We start from the raw sequence: 14,110 nt of genomic DNA, 5'->3' as shown, positions 1-14,110 counted from the left end.
TTATAAACACACTCTAAAAAATTCTAAACTCGTCTATGAGAGTTTAGAGAGACTCATTTATGCTGTTTCCACTGATTTATGGGAGTGGGCAGTCACTGCTGAGTTTTTTTTGCTGCTATTGCCATTCCCATAGTAACAGAAACTCCTCTGGCTGTTGGATGTACAAAAAAAAAAGATGTTTTCAGGGCTGTCAAAGTTACCATGTGAAGTTAACATGAATAAAATATATAAAATAGTCCAGATTTGCAGTTTTGAAGTAAATATGTTCCATATAATAATTTAACATTTTGCTTTGGTACAAATTGCTATAGTTTTTTTTATTTAATTTGACTTCTGGAACAACTGTTTTCACACTTTTTTTTTCTCAAAATAGTTGAACTTTTAATTGAAATGTTTTATTATACATAAGTGGGTATCCTATTCGGGGGTCCTTGGCAAAAAAAGTGTAAAAACCCCAAGAGTGGGGCACTGCTGTACTCAGTCTGTGTCAATCAGGAAAGATACCTGCTGGCGATTCCTCGGGTGATGTGGGCTGCCTGTGGTTAAACATCAGATAACGGTCATGTGTAGGGGTGCAGCTCACATACACGTACTGTTGAGTCTTTGTCTGTAGATTCACACTACACAGCCACATGCACACAATCACAGTCTCATCTGAGAGATGAAGAGTCTTGTGAGATTGTCTGTCTGTGAAGGGACATCTGCAGTCTTGTCAGTGTCATTGAGCCTGCGGCTGCTGCGAAGCACCTCAGGAAAAGCCTTATTAAGCTGCTCCCTGCGGATACAGCCCTACAGGAGCTGTCTGTCTACCCAGCAGCCCCAGCGTGACTGCGGCTCACAGGCGTCTAGCACACAGGTGGAGGATTGAGACCAGCCCCCAGAGGATGCAAACGGCTGTGACTTTTTAACGACTGTTTAGAGACGCACATATATCACTCCTTTAGTAGACATGTTATCTGTGTGTGTGCTGAGTTGACTGCCTGCTGTGACTGACACTGAGTGACAATGGCACCTGGTACACAACAAAAAGATCTGCTCCCTACCCCCAAACACACACACACACACAAAGAATCTCCCTAAGGGCTGTCTGACTCTCATGCCCCTTTTCCACCAATATTCTGCAACTTCTGATGTTGGTGCATCAGTTGTATTCCTGGTGTGCGTTTGGATAAAATGATCTGCTAAATGAGTAAATGTACATTTGTGATCCTCTCTCAGAACCGGCATATGTTTCCAAATACTTTTGAACCAAAAAATGACTTAACTGAACCGTATAACAACATAACCTACTCACAGGAAAACTTTGATGTGACTATAGGATGTTATTTAAATATCTAGTGAATATAAATTATATTAGTTTGTGAAAAAGAAGTAAATTTTGGTATTTATTACAGAAATAATGTATTTTAAAAGAATATGCTTAAGTGGGAACAAAATGTACTGTTTTCGGACACTTGCATGTTATTTTAAATTAAATGAATATTTATTATAGTTTGGTTTTATATTAAATGCAGTTAGAGTGTTTTTAGTTGGACTTAAGTACTCAACTGCAAATTAATCATTACAGATGTGCAATTACAAATATATTTAACCCTCTGGTGCTCCTTATTTGGGAGTCACACTTGTGGTCTTCACGGTCAAAAGCGACCGGACACCTAAAATTTTACTTTTTTCCCCCCAGTAAAATCAATGTACCATATTTTTGTTCAATAATATTTTTTCTTTTTTCTTTTGTATTTTGAGATCTTTTCATGGTACTAATTAATAGTTATGCAATAATTGTGATCAATTTCTTCCCATTGAAAATACAATTTAAAAAATATATATTTTTATATTACTTTTCAATTAATGCAGTATTTCATGTTAAAATAGAGTCTTTAACATCCAATTTTTTTTAAGCCAAATTAGTGTCATCTGGTGGGAGGTAAAATAAGAAAAACATTCTATGGTTTAGCCACTAGATTTCTATATAGCTCTATATAAAAGGCCTATAAATTCTCTAATTATTTTTAGACATAAATACTTATTTTTATTAAGTTGTGGGTTTGGATATACATATATTTTAGACATTCTCAAAGACAACTTTTTGTAAAGGTTTAGATTTTCTTTGCTTTGAAATGTTGATTTGAAGTGTCAGCTTCTGAATTAGCATTACTACAGTCAAACCTGAACACAGAGAAAGCATTTTGTTACACAAAACATTAAAATTCTATAAAAATGTAACAAAAATGAACAGGAATGTTTTATCAGAGCTTAATCCTTCTGGGTCTGATCTGATTTCAACCTCTATTTCAGTTTTCTGACTAATTTTGGCTATATGGTTTTTTTTTTTTTTTTTTTTTTTTTTTTTACAGATTCATCTAAAGAATCGTCCAGAGAGAAGAAGGAGAAAGACTCTGGTAAAGAGAAGGTGTCGTCAAAAGAGTCTAAAAGAGAGTCGTCAAAGGAATCCTCCAAAAGAGAGTCTACAAAAGAGTCAAAGGAACCCTCAAAGGACAGGGAGTCAACCAGAGAGAAAGAGTCATCAAAGGAGTCTGGGAAGGAGAAGACAAAGGTGTCCAGGAAGTCCTCAGTGAAGGTCAAAGAGAAGAAGTCAGATGCAGGAGACGGTTGAATACATTGGCAGCTGCTGCACTGATAAAATTCTTTGGCTTTTTATTAGTCGGTGTGTCTGTGGAAAGGTTAATACCTCATCCTGATGCTTTTGCTGTAATTCTAGAGTTGATAGCATAGTGGCAGAAAAAACAATCAAAAAGTGCATGTTTTCACTCTCTTTGAGGGCAAGTAGACATGTAGGGGGGCTTTATATTTAAACTCAGCTGTCTGCCACTGCAGCCTGTAGTCTGTGTGTCCATCATCTCCTATTGCTCAGAAAGCCACATGTACGTGACGTCTGATCACGGGCTAAGAATAACCACACCACCTTATCTCTGCTGTCTGTTTGTGTGACATTCAGAATTCAGAGAGCTTTTTCAATTCCAATCCAATTTCTGAATTCGAGTTGAAGTAGCAAACAGGATGCAGAATTGGAATTCAAGCTAAAATAGAATGAAATTCATATGGAAGTGTAGTTTTTAATAGTTAATTTTATTTCTCAGGATGAAAGACCGATAGGCATGTTTTAATACATTTATTTTTCAATTCTTAAATTCTGAATTTTGCACAACACTCTTGTGGGTCTACCTTTCTTCATGATGTGGGAGAGTGAGATATGCAGTTTCTTATAAACACATACACACACACACACTTTATATACCTACTGTACATAGTGAGTCCGAGGCCATAGCAGTGGATAATCATGTACAGATTATTTTTTATAGTTTTCAGATATATGTGGTCTTAGAAAAAGCAGTGTTTGTAGATCATTTTGTCTCATTTAAGTTCCTTATCAGTAGAAAATTGTTTGCATATGTCAATAATCTACCTTTACATTGTCATCAGAAACATTCATAATACAAAAATATCACATCATGTTACATTTTATATTAAGATTTTTATTCGTAATACCTTTATTATTATTATTATTATGTTCTTTGTTCCAGTTGTTGAATCAATATTACATGCATACTAATAGATTTGAATGTGATCTTTTGGTATCAGCTGTGTATTCTGAGGAAACATTTCCCTTTAAACCTGAAACATTAGAGAGATCAATCTCTCTGTAAATCAATTACACTGTCAAATGAGGCAATAAAAATGTCACTCAGTAATACAACTTACAGATATTAAAATGTTCAAATGCTCCAGTGTGATGGTAAACTCTTTTGTGGGTGTGGGTCTGTGTGGACCAAGATTAGATGTTTAATGGAGTTTTTGTGGTTTTGCATGCATTGTTTCTGTATTATGTTGCCTCATTTTGGCAACTTGATAGGGCCATTTGTCTAGATAATAATGTCTCCCCTCCGTACAAAATCATCAACTCCTTACAGTGCTGATCTGTGCGGCTAATAGTGGGAAGAAATGAGTCATATATCCCACATCTATATATAGTCAATGTAAATCATACTAGAGACTAGAGCAGTGAGTTCCAACTGGGGGTACTTTGAACGATTTTAGTTTAGCTATTTTTAACATGTAAAACCAAAATTATAACTTTAAAAAACGGAATATTTTTTAGTTGTTGTCTTCATAGTAATGATGAATGATAACCAGTTAAGGGGCTTCACATTGACTGCAAATTGACTACATTCATTTTCAGTGAGAGTGGCGACATTCTAGCGACACAAGCAGCAGCAACTGTTAGCTTTAGCGTTAGCGAGGCAACAAATTTTAGCAGAACTTAACATAGAAGTGGTATGGCAATTAACCAATAGGAGTGCAGAAAGTGATCTGCTGCCTGATACAGTGGCTGCATCCAAATGTGCCTACTTCCCTACTGTATAGTGGTATATGAAAAGTACATATACAGGAGATGCAGTAAATGAATAATATGTCCAAAATTCACACTATTCATAAAACGGTAGGCGAAAAGAGTCCCCGTCACTATACTGGGGCGTTAGGACCCACACAGACCACAGGGTGAGCACCCCCTGCTGGCCTCACTAACACCTCTTCCAGCAGCAACCTAGTTTTCCCAGGAGGTCTCCCATCCAGGTACTGACCAGGCTCAGCCCTGCTTAGCTTCAGTGGGCAACCAGTCTTGGGCTACAGGGTGATATGTGGCTCTTTCACACCAACACAAATGTTCAACACGGAAATTCTGTGCAATTTTCATATTCAGTTTTCATATTCAATTTGTCTCTTTATTCATACCAATGCATAAACAGCAGATGGGCTGAATGAAAATGCTGGTTTACTCTCTGACAGTAGGTGGCGCTTAGAAAAAAGCAGAAAACCCCTGGTTTTATGTAACAGCAATGACTGGGCACATGACTTAAAAGCACAAATCTTATTGGTTGACCAGTGAAGTGGAAAAAAGATCGGAACACATTGGAATTATTTATCGCACCGAACATTCGTCTTGGTGTGTCTTGGCCTATACATCTAAATTATGTTTTCATTTGACTCTGAATACAGACAATGGTGGTTTTGTCATTTCAATAGATATACATACATAGTTTGAAACTGCAGTCAATTGTTTTTGGTGCAATTATCTTTAGACTGTGTCAAAATAATTCCTCCTCTACAAATGGCTTTAATGGAAGTAGCGGTAGATGTTTTCTGAAACCGATTATCAAAAACGGAAAAAGAAAAAAAAAATGTTGGGTGGGGACTTGATTCTATTCATTGTTTGTTGATGGGATGGAGTGGGGCAGGATTTAAGTGAACTTAATGATTGGGGAAATCCGACATACTGTACGTCACCAGAGAGAAGTCATTTCACTAGAAAATTGAGTAATGACATTGAATCATTCACAATAACTAAGATCAACAAGTGTATGGCAGAGGTACAACAAGACATGACAGGTGGATTGTCTTATCACAACACACTGCAGATCAGATGTCTCACCATTCACATTATATCTTTACAAAATTGAGTTGAATTTCCAAGACACCAGGCTGCAAGATCACCAGTAAAAGTGCTCTTTGGCGCTATCTAGTGACTAATATTAAAGCAATACATTGATTCTCTGAGAGCCCTGTCTTGGTGTTCAGAAGCAATTAGTCTCAGGACATATCATTCAAATGTAATTAGACTAGGTCTGCTTCAGCTTCATATCTTTAGCTATAAATCTGACCTTTGAAATGCAGATGGAACAATCCTTTGTGCACACAGATACTTTGGTTTTCTGAAGACAGTTAGCACCTACTTTGGATAATGGTCAATGAATGAAGTCATTGTTATTCTAAGATTGAGAATTACATGCAAAAGGCATGTTCCTATCCCGTGCCTTTGTAATAGGCTGAAATTCTTGTTTGGTGAGAAAGTTACACGAGTGTGCCCATGCTGAATGCTGATATGTTGAGGGTACAGATGGGCGGATCTCACTACACCTCAGCATACGGCAGATCTGCGGGATTATAAACCCACACATGCGTTTAAATAGCGAGAGGCAGATATCTGCGTGGGCTGGAGGACGGACCTGCGCCGCGGGAATGTTTGACTGCAGCTCTGGAGCTGGAGGAGAATCGGCGTCGCCAGAAATGACCAGCAGTGCGCATCCGTGCGTCTGTCAGAGAAGAACCGGAGACCAAACCAGCGCGCTCTGACCAAAGACTGGATATCTCGGTTTGGATCATGGCAGTGTCATCCCTCCACGCGCTTGTCTCTAGAAGACCTCTGGATCTTATCTCTGTTTTAAACTCTTTGTGGAGTTTGTGACCTGCAAACCTGGATCTTCGGAAAGTTGCCTCGCTGTTGACGTGTTTTTTGGACCGTTTTTGTCACAATGTTGAGCTGATTGGGCATCGCGCGCGTTTGACTCCCTCATCACACCAATGTCCCCCTCTCTCTGGATCTTAACGAAAACCATTTCTACAGGCTTTGGATACTCTATTTATTCATTTTTTCTCTTTCCCCCCATGCGTCTGGAGTGAATTTAGGATGCTGTGTCTGTCTCCTCCAGTAACCTACAACCTGTTATTCTTGTTTTTAATTCTCCAAACGCCACATTTAACTGCACCTTTAATCACCGGTAAGAATCATAAATAAACATCCATAATAAATTTAATCATATAAACATTTCTGCATAAAACATCAAATATTAGACATCAAATTAGTCTACTTTAATTCAAATGTATATGCGAAATCTGAGGAATATGTGTTGTTTTGTCATGGTGGTCGTGTAAATTGGTTTTGATATTTTTATAATTTCAAAACTGCACGATTTAAAATGTCAAAACGCTTTAATTGCATTTTTTTTTTTTTTACATTACTTTGAATTTGGTTTTGAATAAGTGTTGCTTTAGTAGTAGCCATTTATTTCAGATTCGAAAATGAATAATACAAGTTTAGTGAAAAGAGTTTAGTTGTGTAGTCATGTAAATAAATAATTATTTTACAGTGTCCGTTGCATTAGTCATGTAATTGTTAACCAGCACAGTAATAAGCAAAAGTATATAGCAAAATTAAAACAATTGCCAGTAAGTATGTAGCTCGTTAGTTTAACGAGTCGGTAATCACTTAAATACAGAGTAACACTGTAAAATAAAGTGTGGCCTACATCCCCGGTATATGTTTTGTAAACTCTACTTAAACTAAACATGAGCAGTTTGGACACCCCTTATTCACTCATCCATATTTGCAGGCTTTAATTGTTGTTTGTATGGTTAAATAAAATGTTTAGAGGAAATATCTCATGTAAATGCTCATTTTATTTGGTCTTTTTTCGTTTTTCATTCAGGTACGGAGGCTAGCTGTGAAAACGAGGGAGAAGTGTTACACATCCCCAACATCACAGACAACCCCTGCATCTCCTGCGTCTGTCTGGTGAGAAAACCCAAACCCCTTAGAACTACCTGTGCGGGAATTCAGCATGAAATATGGTTCAATATTTGTAGCGCAGTTTGCAGATTCACATGTCTAATTTTAACAGTCATTTCTGTTGTGAGGCAGCAGTTGCGGAGTCGTGGCTGAGCAAACGAGATTTTTGTGAGCTTTCAGGATAACAACTTTAACACAAGTCATACAGAATAGAATGACTATACAAGAGATACAGATATTTAATAAGTATTATATAAGAGATATGTAAGGTAGTTAAATTTTAGGGAACTTCTGTCACCATAGGTAAATAATATGTGACCCTGGAGCACAAAAGCAGTCTTAAGTCGCTGGGGTATATTTGTAGCAATAGCCAACAATACATTGTATGGCTCAAAATTATCGATTTTTCTTTTATGCCAAAAATCATTAGGATATTAAGCAAAGATCATGTTCCATGAAGATATTTAGTAAATTTCCTACCGTAAATATATCAAAACGTAATTTTTGATTAGTAATATGCATTGCTAAGAACTTCATTTGGACAACTTTAAAGGCGATTTTCTCAATATTTTGATTTTGTTTTGCACCCTCAGATTCCAGATTTTCAAATAGTTGTATCTCTGCCAAATATTGTCCTATCCTAACAAACCACACATCAATGGAAAGCTTATTTATTCAGATTTTCTTATAAATCTCAGTTTCAAAAACTTGACCCTTATGACTGGTTTTGTGGTCCAGGGTCTCATATAAGAATTCTCTCTCTCTCTCTCTCTCTCTCTCTCTATATATATATAGGCTACTCAGTACTGCTTAATAATTTACATATTGTTCAAAGGGGAATTTACATTATGTTATTCTGTGGTTAAATTATTATTATTATGTTACTCTGTGGTTACATTTTCAGTGCTGACTTTGTAGTGAGAACTGTAAATGTTGCATATATCCAACATAATACATTTAGATGGTAAAACATTAATAAACTGGAATTACTGTAATCCACATCTCTCCTTGTCCTGGTCACAAAAATCAGCATGGGTCTGTTATGTGTCTGCTATACCCATTATAAAGAGAATGATATGAGAACATTATGTTAAGCACCAAGAGTCAAACAATGTGCCTTTCACAAGGTTAGTGCGTGAGAGCTGATACGATGGGTTGATGAATGTCTCGTATTGATTTTGTAGCATGTGAGTTGATGAATAGAGATCAATACAGGATGTTTTATCTCTGAAAGATGATGCTGCTCTTCATGTACATGCATTTGTCTGCTGTTGATGGGGATGTCATGAACTAAACGTGATTGAATTAAGCTGATCTATCAAGAAAGCAGATCACATCCCGTGCTAAATTTCACGGCTTTATCCTTGTCCCATTGTCAGCAAGTAAAAATCGTATGCACAGTACTGAATGATAAGCGATTGTCCTTTAAATATTTATTTTTATCAATAGAATCAGAAAGCAGACTGTAAGCAGGAGAAGTGTTCACCGCTGGCAGAGGACTGTGCGCTGGTGGTCAAACAGACAGGAGCCTGCTGTGAAAGATGCAAAGGTCAGTTCAAACCTCCTGAAGAACTGATCTATGTGAAATAACTCAAAATAATGTTATCTGGTTATTATTAATTATGTGTGGGCTAACAAACTTCTTTGGTACTTTAGTCATAATGTATAGTTTTGCTGTGTTTAACATCTCTGCCACCTTATGGTTGAGAGACGCCATGACTCTACAGATGAGATCTTGATTTTCCCTTTTTATTTGAATAAGTTTCTTTAGAACATATAACATTCTTCTGATAATGAACTATAATCAATATAATAAACTTGGAATCAGTTATAAATCACTCAATAATCTGCAGATGATGTTAAGCCTATTTTTAATATAAAAGCCGATTTACTGTAAAAAAAAAAAAAAAAAAAGATTTTTCAAAGTTGTAAATAAAACAGATTATTGGAGTACATTTTACAAAGACATACTATTATACTACAGTCTTTCTACTTCAAAATAACATGTTTAGTTCAATATGTTACTTGCTGTTTCTTTGTAATTACTTTACTAGTAATTTCTGAGCAAAAATTGTTTAAAAGTAAATCCTACACCATTTGTTTCAGTGTACATGGCTTGAAATCATTTTATCTGAGCATTTCGTCTCTCTGCAGGTTGTCAGCTAAAAGGGGCGTCCTACAACAGTTCCCATCACTGGATCAGCCCTGTGAAACCCTGTGTAACATACAGCTGTCAGGTGGGTCAATCTCATCTGCGTCTTGGGAATGGCTGGATGGATTTACTTTGTTAAAGTTAACAGCTGTAAGACATGGACATGTAGTCTAGTAGTAGGATAAACAGAATGAGAAAAAAACAGGACTGGACAAATGAATGAGTAATGTAGCAAGCTGACTGCTTTAATAAACTACTGGTTTAAATGAGAATGTTTGGGAAAAATAATATAGTAAATATATTGTAGATGAAATAGTACTTGAGTACCTCCTACCTCACCTCACGCACAATATGTGCATTTTCATATTTATATTAGAAAGTTATAACAAGAAACCAACTACCAATATAAATCTGAAAGTAAACATTAAAGGGGATGGTAAAGTTCATACATTGGTTTCTTTGGACAGGAAGGTGTCATCACTGAAGCAGAAATGAGGTGTGTCATTCACTGTAAGAATCCCAAAAACCACCCAAAGAAATGCTGCCCAACTTGCCCAGGTCAGTCAATGTTATTATTATGTGTGTATGTCTGTTATTTTCTTACAGCCTACAGTGCTTTTCCCTTTAAAAATATAAGAGAGAAAGGGAAACTTTACCAATTTAAAAACAAGTCTGTTTAATCAGAATATTGTAAACAGAATTCTAGATACTGATGTGCACAACATTTCCTCAATAACTAACACAAAAATCATCCTAGTGCTTGTTCATATTTTGGATGTTCACAGGGTGTATTTTCGAGGGAACTTTATATAAAGAAGACGAAGAGTTTCATCCTGAAGGGAATCCCTGTATTAAATGCATCTGCGCTGTGAGTTTGTCTGCTAAACCCTTACAAGTGTTACAAGTCACAACAAAAAGTTCTGGGCACTCTACTATGACCAAACAATAGCACCCCATCTCAGATAGTAAATATTTAGTATTTGAACATTCAATATAATAATAATTATAATACTATTAGGGTACAACGAGGCTAAAGGAACACCTTAAAGGGGTCATGACATGGATGTTTTTTTTTATTATTTTAGCATGTTCCCTTAAGGTTTACTTATAATGTTAATTAAGTATTTTTGCACAAAAAAACAAACAAACAAATAAATATGAGGAAAAATGGTTATTCTGACCCTCTGTCTAAAATGACCTGTTCTTTTAAGGGGCGGGTCCTTTAAGGCTTCTGTTCGGCCGCTGGTATGATTGGCAAACCTCATTGCATAGGAAACAGTATCAACGCCCCCTCACTATTGCATGCAAGTGTTTTGACAACATCATCAAAATAAAACGGTCATTTCCAGACAAAGCATTATGAAATCATTTACTTACAGTTTGTGATACAGCTGCAGTCAGATCTAATACCGCTTCATCTTTCAACAAATGTTTCTTTGTGAACTCTTCATGACACTGTGCCTCGTTTACAAAACAAAATGCTCCGATCAATCCTCTGCCACAATCCGCGATGCCATTAAAAATAAACTATCCACTTGTTCCTGGCACTGGGATCCTTCTGATATCTGTACAAAAACGCGTACAAGCTGTTTAAGCCAAACACGTGTCAAAGCGAATGTTTTTTCACTCTATTTGTCCTATTGGCGACAGACTCAAGGGCATGGACTGTGTCAGAAAGTGAATGTGCATCTGTATACTGTATCCAGTGTAAACAAGATAGCGGCAGTGATTGTAATTACTATTTGCTTTTGACGCGACACAACACTCGCATTCAGCGTGATCAAGTGTCAGCCGTTAAGCGACTGAACGCCAGTGGGTGGGGCCTATGGTGAGAAGAAGACTATTCGTCGATGTCTTGCTCTGGAGGCGGTTTTTATGCAAACGACTGTGCCCAGGTGACGTCACCTAGCCTCTCGGATCCAAAACGAGCCGTTTTTGGAGCTTGATTAAATAAATGCTTTGTTTATAATGAGGAGGATGCTTTAAGCTATGAAACTTGCAGGATGTTTTAATTGTACAAAGACCTCTTATATGCCAAAAGATCAAGGTAAATTTGAATTCTCATGTCATGACCCCTTTAAGGAAAATGTGCTGTTCACTACTCCCATAGTGTATGATTGCAAAAAGAATATACTGTATATGCTTTGACTGAGCAATTGATGAAGCAACACATTGGGAAAATAAACCATAAAATAGGTTTGTTTAAAAAATATATAAATGTATTAGATGGTGAGAAGGGGCCTTTTACCCCACACTCAGGGTTAAAAGCACCCAGTCTTGAAACCAATACTTTACATTTAGTAATTTAGAAGATGCTTTTATCCAAAGCAACTTACCAATGATGGAAGCAATCAAAATGAACAAAAGAGCAATGATATACAAGTGCTATAACAAGTCTCAGTTAGCCTAAGTTTGATAGAACTGGCTGGAAGACCTGCCAAGAGAGCATTGCAATAGTCCAGCCTGGACAGAACAAGAGCTTGAACAAGGAGTTGTGAAGCATGTTCCGAAAGAAAGGGCCTGATCTTCTTGATGTTGAATAAAGCAAATCTACAGGACCGGACAGATTTAGAAATGTGGTCTGAGAAATTCAGCTGATCATCAATCACAACTCCAAGGGTTCTGGCTGTTTTTGAAGGAGTTATGGTTGATGTGCATTAACTAGTTATGGTTGATGTGCATTTTAGCTGAAGTAATGTTTGGCATAATATATTAGTTGTTCAATCACCTCAGCAACGTTTCCTATACTCTTTCCTGTTTATTTTGATGAAATAATATATTTTGTTTTATAAACATACTATCATTAAAATGTTAATAAAAAAAAAAGAGAAAACTATTATTTTAAAAAGTAAAGAATCTGAACGCTTTAAAGGAGACCTCATAATATTTAATATCTTATTAATATCATACATTTTAACATTCCTATCATATGTTTAAATATGATGGTTTCATTATAAATTTGGTGATTATTTATAAAGTGGGCACCCAACTTAATAAATCAAATTGACCATCTATATCTAACCATGTCAATAAATAGAAAAGTCAGCCAGCTATTTATTATCGTGTTAATTATTGTGCCTTTAGTCCCATCAGAAGAGGGCTACTTCTTACCCCTAATAATATACTTATTCTTCTTTTTCTTATATACATATCTAATATACATATTCATATCTCACACACATTCTCATATACATATTCTTCCTTGAACAAAACTGAAAACGTTTAACAAGACTTTTGTCTCAAAATATACGGAGTAATTTTATAGAATCTCATTTGCTATGTAATATGTAATTTGCATCGTATAACATTTTGAAAAAATTTAAAAATTAAAAATTAGATTGAATTAGTGCAGAATCAACTTTTATTATATTACCAGAGAAGAAAATCAAATGTGCTTTTAGCCCCATAGTACCCTAATACATGAGATTTCATTTCAAATATGAACACTTCCCCTATATCAATGTCACACAAAATAACATATATATATAAATGTTTTGATATGCTTTGTATAATTATGTGTGTGTTTTTCAGGGAGGGCAAAGCATGTGTCATAAAGTGGTGTGTCCTGTTCTGTCCTGCCCATCTCATCTCACCCACACTGCACCTGGCCAGTGCTGTCCTAGATGTCGTGGTAAGGTATTTTCTTCTCAGTGTTTTGGGGTAAAAGTTAGATTCTTAGTACAGACTTGAGACATTCACAATAACAAATATCATACACGTAAATGAACTTTTCCACGACATTCTAATTTATTGAGATGCACCTGTATACTGTATTATAAAGCTTCCAGATCACTTGTAATATTTGGTTTCCATGTTGCCACTGCTTTCTTCAAATTCCACAAAATATTTGTAAAGAGATTTAAATCTGAAGACTGAACCGGCCACTGAAGAACATTTTACGACTGATGCCTTAACCAAGCTTGAGTAGATTTAGATGTATACTTTGAGATGATAATCCTTACTTCTGTATATTCGTTAAAAAAAAAAATCCATGATGTCTTTCATACAGTCAAGATTTCCTCTTTCTGCATCAGCAAAGCACCCCTAGAACAAGACCCCTAGAACAAGATTTGTTCACCCCTAGAAGTCTGACCATAGGGATAGTGTTCTTCTGCTCATAAGGCCTAGCTTTTTTTGCACCAGACATACTGCTGATCCATGAAGTTCTGTTTCGGTCATATCACTCCATAAAATGTTATTCTAGAACTCTACAGGTCTATCCAAATTAATTTTAGCATATTCAAGTCAGCCTTTTATGTTGTTCTTGATCAAGAGTGGTGTCCCACTATGGAGGCCATGCTTGTTTAGTGTTCTTCTTATACTCTGCATTGAAATGTTTTTTCCTCATTTCATCGTGTAATCGTGCATGTCTTTGGCAGTAAATTGAGGGGTTTTCTCAGTTGCTCTGATCAAACATTTTTCCCCTTGATGATGCTGTTTTTTCTTCATTGGCCTCAAAAGTTTTCTGGTACAACACATTTTAAACATATGTGACCCTGGAGCACAAAACCAGTCTTAAGTCGCTTGGGTATATTTGTAGCAATAGCCAAAAAAAAAAAACATTGTATGGGTCAAAATTATCGATTTTTCTTAAC

At 36.2% G+C, this 14,110-nt stretch overlaps 1 protein-coding gene and 1 pseudogene across 1 annotated transcript in view; both read left to right on the top strand.

Annotated features, from left to right (window-relative positions):
• Positions 1-3,010, top strand: part of bbs9 (Bardet-Biedl syndrome 9) — a 119,922-nt gene extending 116,912 nt beyond the window's left edge. Inside the window, exon 20 of the mRNA XM_016520246.1 lies at positions 2,355-3,010. Coding sequence (XP_016375732.1) covers positions 2,355-2,614 — 260 coding nt within the window. The 3' untranslated portion in view covers positions 2,615-3,010. The remainder of the gene's footprint in view (positions 1-2,354) is intronic.
• Positions 3,011-6,005: 2,995 nt separating this feature from the next.
• The window catches only part of LOC107714411 (BMP-binding endothelial regulator protein-like), a 15,857-nt pseudogene continuing 7,752 nt past the window's right edge, over positions 6,006-14,110 (top strand).

This window comes from Sinocyclocheilus rhinocerous, unplaced genomic scaffold (genome assembly GCF_001515625.1).
Source record: "Sinocyclocheilus rhinocerous isolate Xijiao unplaced genomic scaffold, SAMN03320098_v1.1 scaffold839, whole genome shotgun sequence".
NCBI classification, from domain to species: Eukaryota; Metazoa; Chordata; class Actinopteri; order Cypriniformes; family Cyprinidae; genus Sinocyclocheilus; species Sinocyclocheilus rhinocerous.
The sequence above is the reverse complement of the archived record's forward strand: the minus strand, read 5'-3'. Positions and strand labels throughout refer to the sequence as shown.